We start from the raw sequence: 20,468 nt of genomic DNA on the forward strand, positions 1-20,468 counted from the left end.
GTAAATAACTGCAATTCTTTTGGATGTCGGATGGCCAATGATGTCCGTGTAAATAACTGCAATTCTTTTGGATGTCGGATGGCCAATGATGTCCGTGTAAATAACTGCAATCCTTTAGGATGACGGATGGCCAATGATGTCCGTGTAAATAACTGCAATCCTTTTGGATATCGGATGGCCTTTCCCTGCATCAACTGACGTATATCAGGTCTTCGTCTCCAGTAAACATCCTAAAGTTTACAAAAACAAACATCTTCATAGCTCCGGATTCGATGACAGTTTTCCACAGAATACAGCATTTGTTAAAACGATAGCAAATATGAAAACGATAATGCAGAAATTATCGAAATCGTTTGCTATCTTTTGCCACGTGAAATGTTCATCTGCATCTAGAGGTATTTTATCGAAGTTCGCAACATGTTTTTTGCCGTTTTCGCCCGATCCCGAGTCTGGTGTAAGTACTGGCTCAACAACACCGGTCAGCTGTCTTCTTTTGCAGCATTGACATCCAACTAATCTACCGATCACTCGGGAAACAAATTTCATGTACGTCGGAATCGGTTTTTCTGGATCCATCCAGTAAAATCGCAGCCCGTATATAGTAAAGATCATCATCAGAATGCTTATCATTAGCTGCGAAAACAGGAAGTAACATAAGGCTGCTATCTGAGGTCGTGATGATTGAGGGAGAGAGTCTGATAAAATTGTCATGAATACCGCGACGGACAAAAGCAGAGTTATTGAAAATCCTATTCTCTCTCCGGAGTCGGCCGGAAGGAAAAACACAAATATGTTTATCACACATAGAAAAGAAACCGGAAGAATCATGTTGATAACGATATATTCTGATAATCGCTTTAATTTTATTCTGATATTCAACATGGTTGTCTTTATCTTTGGATTGATTTCTGTAAACATTTTGACCTCGGTCACGTCCCAGGAAGGATTACTTGTGGTAACATCACGCAAGCTATGATCCACATCGACCTTTTCAAAAGTAACTTCCCACGGAAAAGAACTCCATAGTACCATGTTCATGAAACAGGTTTGTATATCGACTGGATAGTAAGTGACGTCAGCATCGCAATAAACATCAAAGTTGTCTCCAGTCACCATCACCATTGTTCCGTTGTAATAGGCTCTGATGTCGAAGTCAATCCCATAGAGAAATCGGACACCACTGTATGCATTGGTTACAGCTATATCTGGTATCCATAGTGATTCCTTATGAAGCAGCGTGCTGTAAATACCGCCATATGTATACGGATTCCATATGAGACGCTCATCAAACCACCGGATTACAAACACACCTGTTATTGAGAGTTTACTGTCTATTTCCTTAAATCCATTCAATCCTGCAAATCTGAATTCACATTCAACCGTGGTTGGATAACTGTAATTTATCCCAGGCCGAACGTTTTTCTCGTAGTTTAAAAGTAGATCTTTGTAAAGTTGTGTGCCTACGGATGAATTATTACCCACAACATGTCTTGGTGAAAACAAGGCGATCACGACGACTATGCAGAAATACATCCTGATTAATCTAGAGAATTATCTGTAACAATACCAGTCTTATTTTACCATAAACACTTACTTCAATAGTAATGTTCTGAAATCCTTGTTGGTTTTGACGGTACTGGTATTTTCTTGAAAAGATCCAGTTTTATTTTCTTTGGTATCCTTAAACTTTTTGACAGTTCCACTTTCCCTCGTTTGTTTGTCTTTTTTATGTTTTGTTTTTGTCTCAATTCTGTTTTCGTGTTCTCCTAATTGTTTCCAGTTTCACTATCAGCCGTGATATTTTTAACGTCGTCTTAATTTTCCTGAATATTTTGTGTCATCGTTCTATTATCAAAATACAATAGTATTGCAGATTATTAAAAGCCGTAACGAGAGTGCGATACAAGTCTGTACTATTAAACTCGAAACATTTCAGCCTCTTTGTATTATAACCCCGTTACGTTTGGATATAGCGTTGATGGGAACTTTCTTTTATGTAATCCATCAGTCGTTACTGTGTCCCGTGACAACTGTTCAAATTGATCGGCATTATAGGAAGGTTGATTGCGGTAACCTAATATTGATTATTGATTTACATAAGACGTTATTCTATTTGAACTTTTGATCAAGTATGTCTAATGATTGTAATGATGTGTTTATAGAATCGATTAATTTTTAATTGTGCAAATTTTAACTACACCTTAATTATGCCCCTTACAAGGTCATGGTACGTATACGCCAATACGCTTCTTTTTTTTTTTTTTTTTTATTTCGCCGACCGTTACATATGAAATAGGAAGAAGTAATGAAAAATAACGTGAGCGCTGGGCCTCGCTAGCTACCTTACGTTCTTCGAGCGAACACCATACCACTTCGCTAAAAGAAAATTCCCGCTAGCTTTAGCTGGTAAGGTGACATATACTCTTCACTTTTACGAATTGTAGAAGCAAATAACGAAATTCTGGAATGATACAGTTATGTTTTAAAATATTACCCTGAGCAGAACCCGTAACCTTCGATACAGGGACGATCGGTCAATTCCGATACCAAACGTGAGGCAGAAATCATATACCTCTATCTTTTCTGAAGTTAACATAAGTTGAAATAAAACTGTACATGGAAATATTTAATTCAGGATATCCATATTTATTATTTTTGTTGTAGCATGGAATTCACACTCTGTTATTTCAAAAATAAAACATCTGTAAATGGCACCTGATCGATATAGTTATCGATTTAGCGTACTTAGCGCCTGAATCAAGTATCAGAAAAAAAACATGTATTTAATGCATATTTTTTTCATTATTCTCGAAGTTTGAAATTATCTCCAGAACGGGTCACCGCGTTGTTGAATTTGCGTTAGAGCCCTAGCGCAAACATAAGTAAGTCATTAAATGATCAGTCAATAATGTTTTATTTCGGCATCATTACGTATAAACACATTACGTTATTGAACATGTTAACATAAAGTAGTGAAATGGTAAACTTGTGCTCAATCCACTATTGACATCAGGATCACGACACGGTAGTGTTAATAATATCGTCTAATGACATGTAGGCAAATAAAACGGAACAGGAATTTTAATTGCATACCAATCAATGGATATAATTACCTGACAAACAATTCAAACAGAAACAATTTATCTGAAACAATAATTGATATAATGCTACGACAATTATAAATCTCAAATAATCGACGAATCTTAATTTGATCAGCTGTCGCAGTACACGATAAAAACAATCGTGGTATACAAAGATATACAAAAGTCTTATCGATGTAATATCCAGATGAAGCATGAGTAAAGAGGTTTTAATGATTGATAGTTAACGATAATAAAAAGAACTTGAATATACTCTCGTCACAATTATAATCTGAATAACATTTGTTTTCAATCGTGGACAGCGAACAGGGGAAATGGACCACTTGTGAGAGAATAGAAAACGCATAGCTGTAACCAGGAGACCGTAAACGTGAGAAATAAGAACGCTGAATGAGACGATCAAACGATAGCGCAAATAGTAAAGAAAGAAAAAAAAAACTATAAAAAAAAAGACAAAATCACCAAGGAGATAGATAACCGACATGTAACGAAGAAATGAACTCTAAAATAGAAACAATGTAACAAACAGACAACACGAAGAACACAGATAAAAAACAAAGAGGAAGGGAACGGAGAAGAAAAATAGTAGTCATCACCTTAACAGGATCTGGGATCGTTTCAAGAGTAAAAGTGACTCATATGTGACTCAAGACTCATATACTGTTATCGGACACGCAAAATAAAGACGGATTCAGAGTGCTCTCATTCATTCGTTTTTGTAGAGTGTATACTTTTGAGAGAAGTAAAAGTTTCGGAGAACAACCTTGATTAAGCAAGATGTATTTCTGCATACTCGTCGTGATCGCCCTGTATTCACCAAGACTTGTTATGGGTAATAATTCTTCTGTTGACACACAACTTTACAAAGACCTGCTTTTAAACTACGAGAAAAATGTTCGACCTGGAATAAATTACAGTTATCCAACCATGGTTGAATGCGAATTCACACTTGCAGGATTGAATAGATTTAAGGAAATAGACAGTAAGATTTCAATATTAGGCGTGTTTGCAATCCAGTGGTTTGATGAACGTCTGTCATGGAATCCATATGAATATGGAGGTATTTTAAGTACGCTGGTTCCTGAAAATTTGCTCTGGAAACCAGACATTGCTATAACAAATTCACACTCCGGTATCCGTTTTCTGTATGGAGGTGGCTTCCATATCCGTGTACTTTACGATGGAACCATTACGTTGACCACTGGCGACACCTATGATCTTTATTGCACCGCTGACGTCACTTACTACCCCGTCGATACACAAACCTGTTACATGGCCATGGTATTATGGAACTCTTACCCCTGGGAGGTTACGTTTGATCATGTCGATGTATATAAGAACATGGATAATTTTACCTCCACTAATCCTTCATGGGACGTAACCGAGACTACAATGTACACAACAGTTGACCAAACACTGGCACTAACAATATTAAACATCAGGATAAGATTAAAACGATTATCAGAATATGTCGTCATCAACATGATACTTCCGGTTTGTTTTCTCTGTGTCATAAACATATTTGTGTTTTTCCTTCCGGCCGAATCTGGAGAGAGAATAGGATTTTCAATAACTCTCCTTTTGTCCGTCGCGGTATTCATGACAATTTTATCAGACTCTCTGCCTCAATCATCACGACCCCAGATAGCAGTCTTATGCTACTTCCTGTTTTCGCAGTTAATGGTAAGCATTCTAATGATGGTCTTCACCATATTTGGGCTGCGATTTTACTGGATGTCGCCGGAGAGGCCGATTCCGGTGTATCTGAAAAGGTTTTCACAAACGATGGGTTGGTTGGTTGGATGTCAGTGCTTCAAGAGAAGAAAGATTATCGATGTTGAAGAACCAGAACGTATACCCGACTCTGGTAAGGACGAATACAACATCAAATCTGTTGCAGAACTTGATGAAACGCCTCATGAGGCAGATGAGCATACTACTTGGCATAAGATAGCAAGCGATTTCGATAATTTTTGCATTATCTTTTTCATTCTTCTTATCTTTTTAACAAATGCTGTATTTTGTGGAAGATTGTTGAATCCACAACTATGAAAATTCCGTAAATTGTATTGTGGTTATGTAATGAAATAATTCTAACTAATGCAAGTGATTACAAAGAATTGTCATATGGTATCATAAGTTTTTTTTTAAATTGCTTATGTACAATATGTGAATATAGGAATTTTATTTTAATTCATATTTTTTTGTCGAACCGATTTAAGGATCAAGGAATGTGCGACATATTTGGTAATAGAGAGGTCGTTTATTTTGACAGTGAAATGAATTCCTGGAAATGGGTATTGACAAGGTTCTGATGGTACAATTTGACTGGATCGTGACGCCACAATGGCAATATTTTATTATGTAATATACTGGTAGTTGTTCGTATTGTGTTATGTCTAACATCATAACAATCATTTGCCGTTATGAATGAAACTGGTCCTTTCTTAGGAATCCTTCATTTTTAAGCTGAAATTTTATACGTCAGTTGTTAGATCTGTTTAAATAATTATGGTACAAAACTAATTCGTATTTTATTAACCTAAAACCACAAAACACTGGTCATTTAAGTCTGAGGAAGATAACAGAGCTGTAATCGAAATTCATGAAATGTATTTAAACTTTAAGAATGTCGTATGTTTTGAATTACATCCAGTGTCAATATGAATAGATCTCTGTAGAGATGGGCAGTTGCTACGATATACATGTATTGCGAATGATAGTATTATTTGTTACTACTAACGATAAATTGTAGCTTCGCTCTGTCTTATACCTATCACATCCGATTAATGAATCAATGTATCCATGTACATGTCTCCTTATTAGCAATAAATTGTGTTTCTGCAAACATACTTGTCTTTTTATAGACGTTCCTCAAGAATGATACTTATATTCTTTGTTGGATGTCACCAGCTACCCAAACACATACAAAGCTGTTTGACATTTTTTTATCGGCGCCACCCAACATCCATGCTGTTCATCAGTATCAGATAAAGTGACTGGCAGCCCAACATACAACACTGTGTAGAAGACAGAATCTGTCGAGAGCGTTTTACTCCCATTTGATATTTGCAATAGTGGAGTACAACAGGTCGTTGACTTAGTATTTCCAAAGCAAGTGTTTTCGCCTTCCAATAAGTACCGAGTCACTGAAGTGCTGTACATAGTTATCTGTAAGGATGGGATTAAACGTATAATTTTTATAATATCACGAATAATTGTATTAAATCACTAGGTCAAACGTGGTCATCAAAGTTACTGTGTCCATGTGAATTTACCGGATTACAGGTAGAAACATTAGTGTATAAATAAGGTTTTATAACCTATCTAATTCACTTCATGTCCTAAAAACAAACTGGTCATGGTCTTAAAACAGCATGTCCTAAAAACAAACTGGTCACGGTCTTAAAACAGGAGTGGACAGAGAAATGTTACTTTTTAATATTAAAAAATAAAACCAGGTAAATTCTGTTGAAAGGCCCTTTAAATTAAAAACACAGAAATTAAAACCTATGGATATCTATCTTTTTTTCGTACTATTTTTATACGATGAAATGAGTGTAAAATGCTTGTCTTGATGAAGAAGTATATTGCCTCGAAAATTGTCCGTACTACCGCTAAATTACGTTATTGATAATGTATCTGTCTGAGCAATACACATCTAATTTGGAAACCAGCACCCGTTTGTTCAGATCCAGTAAATATATTGGACCCTGCCATACTTTCTGGTAGACCGAATATAAAGCGTTAATGTTCGATCCCTCGAGACCTTTATGAAGAAAGAAGCATTTATCACTAATAATGACTTCATGACACCCCTGAAAAATATCAGTAGCAGAATATTTTCTTCCTCAATGTATTTATATTGGTCAAAGAAGGAACGCCATCAATCCATTTCAATCATGTAGGTCCAGTTGCAGTTGAAAAGGATATCCTTCAAAGAAATGCTTTGTGTTGTTCAATGTCCTATCAACAACTATTACCATCTAAGGAGGGCCTCGCCGGTGTGCGTTATATACATGCCTGTGGCTAGTGTTTCGTGAGGCTGTAATATCCTCGGCTTCGTTTTTATCTCCATGTGATAGGTATCCGGAGGTACCGATATACCGCGTTATAGTACTGCCAAAGACATCCACCATAACACTACGCTCGGTCACATTATACGGGCCAATCAGTCGTCTCACTTCTTAAATGCAGAGCGTTAAGCAGGCAATCTTGGGAGTAGAAACTCCCAATTTTAGAGACTCTGGTATCCATCAGACAGGGAACAGAATCCAAAGCCTTCTTAACAGGGGCGAATACTCAGCAATAGGCCAAAAGTGAGGCAAATTAAAACAAGCAGTCATTAGGAAGAAGAAACTTGCTTTGGAAAGAAGAGAAAACTAAGGAACTATACCATGGGGTCTGTAGTACTACTGTAGTCTGCGTCCGTGTAGCTTGATAAATAATTGTTTAAATACATAATTGTTACCGGATAGAGTGAAAGAGACATATTAGTTTCTGTGTCTAAAGAAAAGCATCTTAGACAAACAAAACTATCGACGTCTTAGTACTTTACCCCGTTCTATTTTAAAGACCTTCGAGCGACCATTTATGTTTTATCCAGACTAGGATTTGGATGTCGGTCTCCCTTACTGCGACTTAAGGAGTGGAGAATGGCTAGGGATACAACGCGTGTCGTTGATATATAAATACTGATGGACCTAGGGTTTTGATAAGCTGTTAGCAGTCACCATAGGATACGGGCCTACCCGAAGTCGGGGTTGTCCAATTACATGCTCTTTAAGCTTTTTTTTTCTCTCTCTCTCTCTCTCTATAAATTTTGCTTCTCCTTTTTTCATTAAATGTCTTCTTTTGTAGTTCTCAAAGAGGTAGTATAAATTAATGTCCCCGATAGTTTTTTGTTTTGTATTATATGAAGGTCCGTCTGAAGCTCATACCAATTTCTGCTTTGTTATATTCTGATTTTATGTTGTTTTATACGTATATTTGTTGCAGTAACAGTTCACATCAGCTAAATGCTCCTTGTTATCATGTATGCTACATTGAATAAATATATGTTGTTGTATCTTAAATATGTACCCTTGGTCGTGTAGAGGAAGAACAGATGAATTTGTCTGTCCTAGCTATGTCAATAGAAGTAAACTCTGGTATAAAGGTCGACTACATAGAAACATCCCAATAAAACATTTGCTGTTCAATCACAATGGCTCATAGATAAGCAGTATGACAAAATACCGGCATAAACAAACAACACGAAATCCAATGTAGAAATTAGCTTTTATTTCAAATGACTGTTGAAGATTTAATACAAGCAGGGTGTCTTGGTTTTTGATAAACGTGGGACGAGCAGAAGAGCTTTAGAGAAGCTTTAGAAGGGGTAAGTAAAGGCTTACGAGTATATGTTATATAATCGTGGTGTGTTAACACATGACAAGTCCACTGCTTACAGCTACTTCCTAAACCCTAATGCTGCATTGTAACATCTAACTAAAATATCAGTGTGTTCAGTAAAAATTAAATCACTACCTAGATATCCTGTTTTTTAAATTTTGAACTTTAAAAACAGTTTGAATAATAACGTTATTTTTAAGTGTTTTTGTGATTTTTTGTTGGACTAAATGTTCTAGTGGACATGCCATGTCTTAACACGTCACCACCAATGTACTTTATTTGGTTTTACATGAAACTGTTCTGCAACTGATGTCGCATCACAAGTCACAATTGTTTCTCATGATTTTGATCAAACTTCATTGGAACGTATGGCTATCAATAAAGAGGGCCGTAAACAGGTTGGATATCGTCACTAACATAACACTAACGTTTAACACAACCCATTAGACCACTTGAATTCAGGTTGATAAATTCCTACAAAACTGAACGACCTGAAATTCACAGGTCAATAAATTTAGTTAAATACACTGTAGCACAGATCAAGTTTACGAGAACGTTTAGAAACATGGTAGACTCAAAAGACAAGTTTTTGTCAATATCATGAAATAGCCCAAACCCATGGTTAACTATCAATATCATTAATTAGCCGAAATCTTTGGTAAAGTGTCGATATCACAAAATAGGGCAAGCATAACCTGTGTCCAGCATGTAAATAGACAAGAGACCACAAAAGAGCAAATATAACAGGAAATATGTGTTTATTATTAGCCAAGAAAGACCACGCACACCAAAGTTTAATATGGTTAACAAAGAAATACTCCTCAGAAATTGTGATGCGACATCATGCATCATGGTTTAATGCTGTGGGCTGCACAGTGTACAATGACCGAACACATCTTGTCATAGTAATAACTGATATGGCAGGACTCGTAGTCCTGTATAATGTGTATATTAATATCCTGAAAAAACTTATATATGGACTGAAATGTCCAATGAACCAACAATTAGAACTATAAATATATCACCGATTAACTATCAAAGTAAAGAATGAAATAAACACATAGGACAAATAAACAATAAAAAACCTGATTATAATTCGCTGACTTAAACGAGTGTTATTTTAAACTTCAAAATAAATAAAATAATTTTTGTATATTAATATCGCTCCCAATACCACTTAACATTCCTTAATAAAAATTTAAGTGAAAATCGTCCTTCTCTTCAAATGACTAAGGCCATTTATCTTTAAACTCCTGTGTCCTTTGATGGCACACTTCAGTGTTTAAATTGGATCCAGTTTTGAGGATTAACGAATCAATATGTTAATAAAAGCACAACTCACAAATCAAGACCACACCAAACTTTTTGTATTTGTAGAGTCTGATCAGTCCATTTATACCTCCACTAGTCACCTGACAATTTGACCAGATAACTGTACTTGTCGCTGATCTTTTTTTAAATAATTTTTGTGATTCCACAATTTTAATTTAGCATTTGGCACAGCAGCTAAATGAAAACTTACTTCCTTGTTTCCTTTTTGACTGCATAAACAAAGTTACAGAAGTTTCATATGATGAGTTAATTCCCACGCGTAACTTTGCAATTCATGATTGGACAACATGTAATAATGTACCACTGGTCGTTGTTAGGGTTGACTGTCCACCAGTTTATGAAATTTTATCACAATGAACGTAAACGTCGGTTATGGCTTGCTTATAGTCTACTGCAATCTTCACTGCAAAAGAGCAAAATAAAACGACATTAATAGCAATTATATCATTGTCAACAGTATTACACAAAAAGAATAAAAATAGTCTATTGACATCCAACTTATTAGTGAACAAATATATGCTGACGATTTGTTATATATATATATATATTTACATTAATGGATATGATACAAATGTATTAATGCATAGGGATTTTAAGAAGTTAGAAATTTTTACACCAAATTTATTATATACCAAGATATATATGGTAAGACATTGAGAAAATATACATACTTACTACAACATGCAAGTTTTACCAAATCAAACTTTTAAATATATATATATATATATTCTAAGAATGACTTAACCACTGCTAACAGCTCTGCCTATGAAATTATTTTTTTCCTAACAAAACTTCTGCTTTCATAAATCATTTCAGAAGGTATTCTTGGGGTTTATTGTTTCAAGTTTTTAAAAAATCAGACAGAATGTTTCTCATTTGATGGAATGGTGTATAACACACGTCTGTTGTTTTCTATATTAAATAGTGCATTACTTTATTTGAATTATGAGGAGACATACCAGTCTGATCCAATTCTGTTACAGTTCCAGCATAAATGTAATTATGGGGAAGTAACTCTTAAGTACAAAAAATATTTGTTTTGTCTAGAGCATGTCCAGCAGTGGTACAGTGATCCATTAGTTTAAAATATTATTAAACAAAATCAATTATCCTCACAGATTTTTTTTTATATAAATATTGTTTTCTTTCAAATTAGTTTGATTTGGTAAGAATGTCCAGAAAAGTGCTCAGAAGTGTTACTGGAGTGCTTCTGTGCTGAAACTTGTTGCCATGGTGACTAAAGTAGGTATGGTGACAGGAGAAGGCAAGGTCAGACATACAGATCTAGAGGAGATAAAGCTGTCTGGTGGTGGTCACCTCAGTCTACTGCTATATGTACATACATTCCTAGGGTAATGTTGATGCCCACAACATAGTCATCAATCAATATAAATGTAAAAATTATCAATGATACACTATCATAACCCTTGCTTTTCTTCTTGTTACAAAGTATTGAATTATATAAAAGGTGAAATTACCCATAATGCTCTATTTGAAGTAAATAAAATTCAAATTGATCTTTTAAACTAAAATTATCTTTAAAATATTTACCATATAGGTTTAGGTAAGACACATATACTGTATAGAATAAATTGAAAATAACAATTAATACAAAAACAGTCTAGAACATAATTTTACATAATTATAGACATATCGATTTATCAGACGTTAATAAAGAGAATTAGAATACATTGATATTAATATCAAACTTTATTTATTTTACAATAATTGGGAAATAAGTTATACCAACTTTTAATCACGCTTGTTGACCCGGATAGAAGGGTCTTAGCATGACCGGAAATCCGGTTTCAGGAGTACTTGCAGAAAACCTACGTGGTCGGGCAGGTGACCCCATACATTTTCACATCCAATTGGGTAATCAAACACCGGCTGCCTTGTTGAAAGGCTAGTGTTTTACCACTCTGCCACCCGACCATCCGATACATTTGATTAGTTGACTAAAAATTATATACATCTTCATGTATATATAAAATTCTTCTGCAATACCATAGATTATTTCACATAAACTATCGGACTATAATTTAGAGAATTAAAATACAATCATAGATTAATTTAGTACAGATTATGTTATATTATTTTACAAATATATTATGATACATACAAATTATTTTACTATCTTTTAGAGAATTATAATAACATCCATTTTTCTACTAAAAGATATGTGAATTATATAATACAGATTATTTGGCAATATTTTACTGAGTACCATGCACCTGTGATATATGCCAGCTAGTCTCGCAGTATATCTAAGGGAGATAGTTAACATGCTTCGTAAATATAATGCTACATTTTTATGAGTCTTGTAAGTGCAAAATCAATCAAATTTCTGATTACAACCACAGCAGATATAACGTCTCATCATATGTTTACATTTTCTTTATACTCTTTATATATTTTAAAAGAAAAGTGATATAATTTCATAAAATTCCAATTTTTTTGTTGTTGAGGCAATCCAATAAATCAACACTTTTTGAATGTGAAAATGTTCATTTCATTTTTCAGTATATAATTATGACATACACTGTATCTAAATTAAAATACATGTATAGGCATTGTGGTTATTTTAGACGTCACTCCCACTGAAAGCAAATTGGATTGAGTATCTACATTGTATCTAAGTCACTTATTGACCTTGGTCTGACCTTGCCTTCTCACCTGCATTGCCTTCTTAATAAGCTGTAGTACATCAATGTCTGCACATGGTGAGGAACTTACAGCAACACTCAGGGTGAAGATTCCCTTTGTAGAACCCTTAGCACTCTTTGCCTCCACACAATAGACACCAGAATCTGTTACCAGGGCGGCAGGGATTTCGAAACTATAATTGGTTTCTGATTGGCTGATTTTGAATCTACCTGTGTCATCTAATATTCTACCATCTTTGCTCCATAAAACTGTCAAAGATAAATACACAATGTTTAATAAGGTGTAGAGTAATACAAACGATTCAGATAACATGTACTAACAAATCAAGTTACATTATAGAGCAATAATGATTTAGCGACGACTCTCCTACAATATTGTTTCAATGATTACATCTACATTTCTTCAAGATTTGGGTTTTGAGCTGAGCCATACAATGTTGGACAACTATTATGTATTGTCTCCCATCTCAATCATCATACACCTGTCTGTTTATATATAGATTCTCCAATGTGTTTACAATCTGCTTTGGAAGAAAAGATACAAACTGATGACTAGGATAAATATATAATACCCTCACCATCTTCAGGACTACGTTTTGTTGCCCAAAATCTCTATAATACAAGAGGCCCAAGGGCCTTAACGGTCATCTGACTCTAAATTAAAGAACATTATACTATTGTAGTATATGTATTCTCTGTAGCAGGTATAGTGGCACTGTTGGCCATGATGGCCATTTTGGAATTTGGATAAACACGAAAGATAGCACTTGATCAAGACTATCTCAGGATCATTTCTGGTAAGTAAGAGCTGAATCCCACTGGTGGAATTTGAAAAAAAGTTTGAAATAGGTGTTGTTCAGGAAAACCATGATTGCGCAATCATGTTACAAAATGGCTGTTGTGGCAGAGGCAAAAAAATAATAACACTTTGTTGGCTCTGCTTCCTTAACATCCTCACCAATTTCAAGCTCAATCGCACCAGTGGAACTGGAGAAGAAGTTTAAAATGTGTTTTTCAAGATGGTTGCCATGGTGGCAATCTTGGATTTCTGACTGACCCATAAATAACAACACTTGGCCAGGATCATCTAAAGATCATTTATAGTATGTTAGAGCTGAATCCCCCTGGTGGAATTTGAGAAGAAGTTTCAAATAGCTCAGGAAAACAATGATTGCGTAATCATGTTACAAAATGGCCACCTTAGCTGCCATGTCAAAGTTTTAACAATGCCGAAAAATAACAACACTTTGTTGACTATCTTTCCTTAACATCCTCACCAGTTTCCCGCTCAATTGCACCATTGGAACTGGAGAAAAAGTTTAAAATGTGTTTTTCAAGATGGTTGCCATGGCGGCCATCTTGGATTACTGACTGACCTGAAAAATAACAACACTTGGTCAGGACCATCTCAGGATCATTTTTGGTAAGTAAGAACTGAATCCCATCGACGGAATTTGAGAAGAAGTTTCAAATAGGTGTTGTTCAGAAGAACCATGATTGCGCAATCATGTTACAAAATGGCCGACGTGGCTGCCATGTCAAAGTTTTAACAAAGCCAAAAAATAACAACACTTTGGTGACTATCTTTCCTTAACATCCTCACCAGTTTCCAGCTCAATTGCACCATTGGAACTGGAGAAAAAGTTTAAAATGTGTTTTTCAAGATGGTTGCCATGGCGGCCATCTTGGATTACTGACTGACCTGAAAAATAACAACACTTGGTCAGGACCATCTCAGGATCATTTTTGGTAAGTAAGAACTGAATCCCATCGGCGGAATTTGAGAAGAAGTTTCAAATAGGTGTAGTTCAGAAGAACCATGATTGCGCAATCATGTTACAAAATGGCCGACGTGGCTGCCATGTCAAAGTTTTTTCAAAGCCAAAAAATAACAACACTTTGTTGACTCTCCCTCCTTAACATCCTCACCAACTTCCAGCTCAATCGCACCAGTGGAACTGGAGAAGAAGTTTAAAATGTGTTTTTCAAGATGGTTGCCATGGCGGCCATCTTGGATTTCTGACTGACCTGAAAAATAACAACACTTGGTCAGGACCATCTCAGGATCATTTTTGGTAAGTAAGAACTGAATCCCACTGGTGGAATTTGAGAAGAAGTTTCAAATAGGTGTTGTTCAGAAGAACCGTGATTGCGCAATCATGTTACAAAATGGCCTACGTGGCTGCCATGTCAAAGTTTTTACAAAGCCGAAAAATAACAACACTTTGTTGGCTCTCCCTCCTTAACATCCTCAACAATTTCCAACTCAATGGCACCAGTGGAACTGGAGAAGAAGTTTAAAATGTGTTTTTCAAGATGGTTGCCATGGCGGCCATCTTGAATATCTGACCGACCTGAAAAATAACAACACTTGGTCGGGATCATCTCAGGATCATTTCAGGCAAGTTTCAGCTCAATAGCACTGGTGGAACTCGAGAAGAAGTTTCAAATGTGTTTTCAAAATGGTGGCTGTGGCGGCCATCTTGGATTTCAGACTGACCCGAAAAATAACAACACTTGGTCGGGACCATCCCAGCATCATTTCAGGCAAGTTTCAGCTCAATCCCACTGGTGGAACTTGAGAAGAAGTTTGAAATGTGAAAAGTTTACGCACGGCGGACGGCGGACGGCGGACGGCGAACGGCGAACGGCGCACGGCGCACGACGACGGACGAAACATGATGACCCTTTGGGTCAGATGACCTAAAAATCTAGTACAGGAAACACTGTTTAATTATATTTGATAAGAGACACCGAACCCAATAAAAACCTCAACTGTGTAGTTATTGTATCTAGATTTTTTTATGTTTAAAATATCAAATCTCGTGTCTTTAATATTAACTAGCAGAATTAAGCCTTTTACCTGTTTCAGCATCTTCTATTGGACAAGAAAACTGGACGGATTTGCCCTCATCTACACTTTGTGAGTGAGGGAATGATTGGAACACAGGACCAACAGGCGGTTCCTCAGGTACTGAAACACAAAACACTGATGGTTTATGTACGGCATTAACAACAGGGGATAACGGACATGTAAATAAAACTATAATTTTACCTCAAAATTGATAAAATGACAATAAAATATACATAAAATATAAATTTACATAGAGACCCTTGAAAGATACTTAGAGAATACATAGTCAGTGTCTTAAAATATAAGCTGTATTTTGGCGAGCCAAAAATACAGCTTTTATTTTAAGACACTAACCATGTATTCTATTTATCCTGTAACAGTCATCAAAAATTAGCATCTTTAAGTGAAACGGTATCAATAGTGTACCAAATATGTTTGCCTTGTAAATGTTTTTTCTTCACTTAGAAGTAGGTCAGTCGAATTGACGCACATGCTAGATTCTAAAATACAGCTGTTTTCGGTCACTGCCGTTATACAGCAAAATTATATTGGTGGGTGTATTCTGACAATGCGGTGGCAGTTGCAGGATAAAAACAGATTAAGACCAGGTGTTCCTGAAGAGTAAGCAGCTTCTTCATCATTGTGATACCTGTCATATGATTATAAGTCAGATCCAGGTAAATCACTCCAGACTTATATAATAAGTAATTAATCGTGAATACTTCAATGTTTTTCATCTATTTTTACAAACAACTGTTAAGAAACACACTGGTTATAAATGACAGATCACAAAACTTGATATGGAACTTTAATTCAACACAGAATTGCAAAGGACAAGATATTAGTAGATATTTAAATGACCAAATATGGAAGCTGGAAGTTTAAACCCATACTCACCATCGACTCTGATTGAGAAACTACTTGAGGCAGTTCCCGCAGAATTTTTCGCATCAATTCTATATATATCACTGTCCTCCGGAAACACCTCTACTATAATTAGTTTGTATACATCATCTGCATTCTCATATCGGAAGTCTTCAGAATTCACTATTTTTTCCTTGCCTCTGTACCAAGTTACCTCTGGACTACCTGTATCCCGGAAATAAAGGAAATATTAAGGCCAGTTATAAATTATGTACCTGTTATATCACTTTGGAAAGTGTGATGACATAACGAGAAAGGAAAATGCCTCTAAACTCCTTTTAAACTCTGCATTTAAATATTTTTTATTAAACATGCTCCACGATGGACTCCTTTTATCATTAAATTAGCGAATATATTTAAGGGAGCATTTCTGTGTAGAATACAAATCTGACTCTTATATAGCTGACAGAGTGTACAAGTAATGGAATGGCTCCTACCAGAAATTCTACACTCCAGTCTAGTAGCATCGCCATCAACCAAACATCTACCAAGGGGATGGCTCAAAAACCTGGGAGGTTCAACTGATACCGATTTTTCTTCCTTCTTACTCGCTGAAAAAGTACATCAATAAAAACTGTGAAGTTAAAGTGTCAAGATATGATTTTTTCTTTTGTTTTTATCAATTACTGATTAGTTTTTATGTTTTACATAATATTTATACTGAAAACATATTAAAGATGCTGAACAACATACAGACCACTTGTCAGCAAAATGAAAAAAAAAAAAAAAAAATTTGTTATTCGCTTTGCAATTAAAAGATAAAAAGGTAAGTTAAAATTTGTTGTGAGCTGTATCCGGTAATAGGGTTAGTCTTGTTGACGGTGGAAACTGGTAATAGTGTTATGTCTTGTTGAAGGTGGATACTGGTAATAGTGTTAAGTCTTAATGAGGGTGGTATCCGGTAATAGCTGTGTTAAGTCTTGCTGAGGGTGGTTACCGGTAATAGTGTTAAGTCTTGTTGAGGGTGGTAACTGGTAATAGTGTTAAGTCTTGCTGAGGGTGGTATCCGGTAATAGTGTTAAGTCTTGCTGAGGGTGGTTACCGGTAATAGTGTTAAGTCTTGTTGAGGGTGGTAAGTGGTAATAGTGTTAAGTCTTGTTGAGGGTGGTAACTGGTAATAGTGTTAAGTCTTGCTGAGAGTGGTATCCGGTAATAGTGTTAAGTCTTGTTGACGGTGGTAACTGGTAATAGTGTTAAGTCTTGTTGAGGGTGGTAAGTGGTAATAGTGTTAAGTCTTGTTGAGGGTGGTAACTGGTAATAGTGTTAAGTCTTACTGAGGGTGGTAACTGGTAATAGTGTTAAGTCTTGCTGAGAGTGGTATCCGGTAATAGTGTTAAGTCTTGTTGACGGTGGTAACTGGTAATAGTGTTAAGTCTTGCTGAGAGTGGTATCCGGTAATAGTGTTAAGTCTTGCTGAGGGTGGTAACCGGTAATGGTGTTAAGTCTTGTTGAGGGTGGTATCCGGTAATAGTGTTAAGTCTTGTTGAGGGTGGTAACCGGTAATAGCGTTAAGTCTTGTTGAGGGTGGGAACCGGTGTAGCAGTGTTAAGTCTTGTTGTAGTAGTTGGTAACCGGTGTAGCAGCGTTAAGTCTTGTTGTAGTAGTTGGTAATCGTGTTAAGTTTGTATTTTTGGTATGGTAGCAGCCTTATCCTTTTTTCAAACAATCATTTTAATGTACTCTTTGTCAATGTAGCACCTTTACATGAAAATAGTTGAGTTTGAAGGAACCATACCATTGACTTGTAGTGTGGCTTTGGATGAGGATGTGCCAGCTGTATTGGTCACCTTACAGAGATATGTGCCTTGGTCGTCCACAGACACTGAGGCTATGGTCAGTGTACATATACCTCCCACATTTTTGATTGACACTAGGGAGTCGCTCTTCAGCTTCTGGTAACAAGAAAAGCATGAATATGTTACCAATCAAATAGTAAGACAGGGCTGTCATAATAAAGATAGATAAAACCTTGTAAGAAAATTTCAAAACATATAGAAGGCATCAATCTGTTGTTTGAAAGATCTTGTTTCTACCCCAACTCCAAATCCACTAATTCTTACATCAAATAAGTGACGAAATACCCATCCCTCTGACTGACTGCAGTATAAGAATGCTATTGGGAAGAAAACATGGCTTGACATCTGTAAAGCAGATTTTACACAACTTTCGCCCCATTGCTGAATGTAAACGGTCATCAACGCTCATCATTTGACTCTTTGTTTGACAAATTGACAAAAGAAACAGATGTATTTAATCGCTGTATCCCAACCCGCCCAGCTACAATAAATCCATCACCATGAAGTATCTTCTACTTAACAACATTTATAATATATTTCATCAATTGTAATAACAGTATAGTCATTACTTATGGCCATAGGGTCTTCTGATCATCATCACCTATCAGTAAATCTGTGTGAATTTATTGTATACTTACCTGTCCATCGAGGAACCATTCAACCTCTGGCTCAGGCTTTCCTTTGACAGTACAGGAGAATTTCAGGCGGTCACCCTCATTCAGAATTTGAGCTTCCAAGTTTTCCTCAAATGATGGTGCTTCTTCTCTGGCCTCTGAAGAAACAAATTATATTACATTAGTATCCAACTGTTATTAAGCAAATTAAGAAAACCTTTTTTAATCGATCATGTAAGAACATTTTTTTTTTTTTATGTATTTCAATATCTATATGAGTCTAGCAAAAACTTTTTGAACATTTTTTTTTAAATAATACACACAAGATCATTTTTCACTGTAAATCAAACAAGATTTGACAACTGGAAAGTTTTCTGATGAAACATGAGAAGTTTAATCCAAGCAGTATAAGCTGGCCTACACTTGAAATCATCCTTATGGTATCTCAGTCATAACAATTCTCAATTAAAGTTGATATCCAGGTTTCAGTGATAATTCCATAGGAACCATGCACAAGTGGTACTGTACTTTTGGGTATGGTGTTGGGTCTAGTGGCAAGCTGTGTGAAGTTAGTAGTAGTTAAGTGGATTGTTACATTCAGCATACATTTGATAGGTCAAATATGAATTTGTAATTGAGAGGGAAAATAAAGAATGCTAGATTTGGGATTCAAACTGCTGATCCCCAAATATATCTAGAAGGCTACCGGTTGGTACATTTACCAGTTCAACAAAATCATTTTAAACAAACGCTGGTTAGGCAGGTAATGGAGGCTGTGATGACAGGTATTAATGGGATGAACTCTGGATGATCACATACTCTACAAAGTTGTATACATTACATTCCTGGTCCTACAGTCGAAGTCTGGGGTACTAGTTTTTGGTCCTCGTTTCTGGCCTCTAATGGTACCAATACCATTATTAGACTGTGTTCTTGGTTCAATAAACCAAGTACCAGGGGAGTAGATAAACTTGATCCATGGTCCTACAGACAAACTCCTGGCCACCAAATCCTCTTGATCTTTCTTCTTGGATTTCATAGTACTGGTGGAACCAATATTCTGTATCTGCTCCAACAAGTGCTTCTAAAGCTTTTACTCAAGCATGGAAGACTCTTACAGGTGAAGAATTATGTGATCCATATTCCTGCTCTCCTATAGACTATATAGGATGGCACATGGTATAGGTCTTATACAACAGGGTATCTGTTGTTCTAGGCCTGACTTTTCAAGTCGTCATAGCAATGGTACCATTACTACTGGTCAGGGTTCTTAGTCCGACAAAGTTCTGAGGCACAGTGTGTTCTTCGTCCAGTGCTCCAGGCCCTAAAGAAGCAGTGCTGTGTGGTCTGGTCCCTTACAGGAATTCATTTATTCTTCCAATACAATAGTCATGCATTGTTGCTGATCCTACATATTAGGCACGATGGGTGTTCTTTGTTCCTGCTAGTACTCATAAAGGTTTACTACAAATGGTTGGTGTTCTATGTTCTACAGGTGGAGAACAATGTGTTCCATGTTCTTGTAGCTGTGCTAAAGTTTACTATAGGATTGTTCATGCTACAAACTATATAGACCTATAGGTGTGTTTACATTGTTGGTCCTACTCTAACAGGAGAAGGAGAAAATGTAGCAGCCAGACTGAGGTTCGAACCTGGGACCCTCCGAACACTAGACGAATGCTCTACCAATTGATCGACCCAGTCCAGTTCCGCTACATTACTATATTATATATGATAGGCAACTTTGAGTTCCTATTAAAAATTAAGCTTGTTGGCATGGCTACCTG

General features: G+C 36.1%; 3 protein-coding genes across 3 annotated transcripts in view; 1 reads left to right on the plus strand and 2 right to left on the minus strand.

The window, feature by feature from the left end:
* Positions 1-1,551, minus strand: LOC117335787 (acetylcholine receptor subunit alpha-like). The gene has a single exon (XM_033895975.1). It carries the CDS (start codon positions 1,531-1,533, stop codon positions 256-258), a length of 1,278 nt encoding a protein of 425 aa, XP_033751866.1. The 5' UTR covers positions 1,534-1,551; the 3' UTR covers positions 1-255.
* A 570-nt stretch (positions 1,552-2,121) lies between these two features.
* Positions 2,122-5,953, plus strand: LOC117335788 (neuronal acetylcholine receptor subunit alpha-6-like). Its single transcript, XM_033895976.1, has one exon. It carries the CDS (start codon positions 3,879-3,881, stop codon positions 5,151-5,153), a length of 1,275 nt encoding a protein of 424 aa, XP_033751867.1. The 5' UTR covers positions 2,122-3,878; the 3' UTR covers positions 5,154-5,953.
* Positions 5,954-8,364: 2,411 nt separating this feature from the next.
* The window catches only part of LOC117335538 (twitchin-like), a 187,286-nt gene continuing 175,182 nt past the window's right edge, over positions 8,365-20,468 (minus strand). The window contains 7 exon segments of the mRNA XM_033895608.1: positions 8,365-10,230; positions 12,504-12,742; positions 15,357-15,467; positions 16,245-16,436; positions 16,709-16,822; positions 18,007-18,163; positions 18,706-18,839. Coding sequence (XP_033751499.1) covers positions 10,228-10,230; positions 12,504-12,742; positions 15,357-15,467; positions 16,245-16,436; positions 16,709-16,822; positions 18,007-18,163; positions 18,706-18,839 — 950 coding nt within the window. The 3' untranslated portion in view covers positions 8,365-10,227.

Source organism: Pecten maximus, chromosome 10 (assembly GCF_902652985.1).
Source record: "Pecten maximus chromosome 10, xPecMax1.1, whole genome shotgun sequence".
Taxonomy (NCBI): Eukaryota; Metazoa; Mollusca; class Bivalvia; order Pectinida; family Pectinidae; genus Pecten; species Pecten maximus.

Excerpts from the sequence above, each read along its gene's own strand:
- LOC117335787 (XM_033895975.1), bottom strand. The coding sequence starts at position 1,533 with ATGTATTTCTGCATAGTCGTCGTGATCGCCTTGTTTTCACCAAGACAT.
- LOC117335788 (XM_033895976.1), top strand. The coding sequence starts at position 3,879 with ATGTATTTCTGCATACTCGTCGTGATCGCCCTGTATTCACCAAGACTT.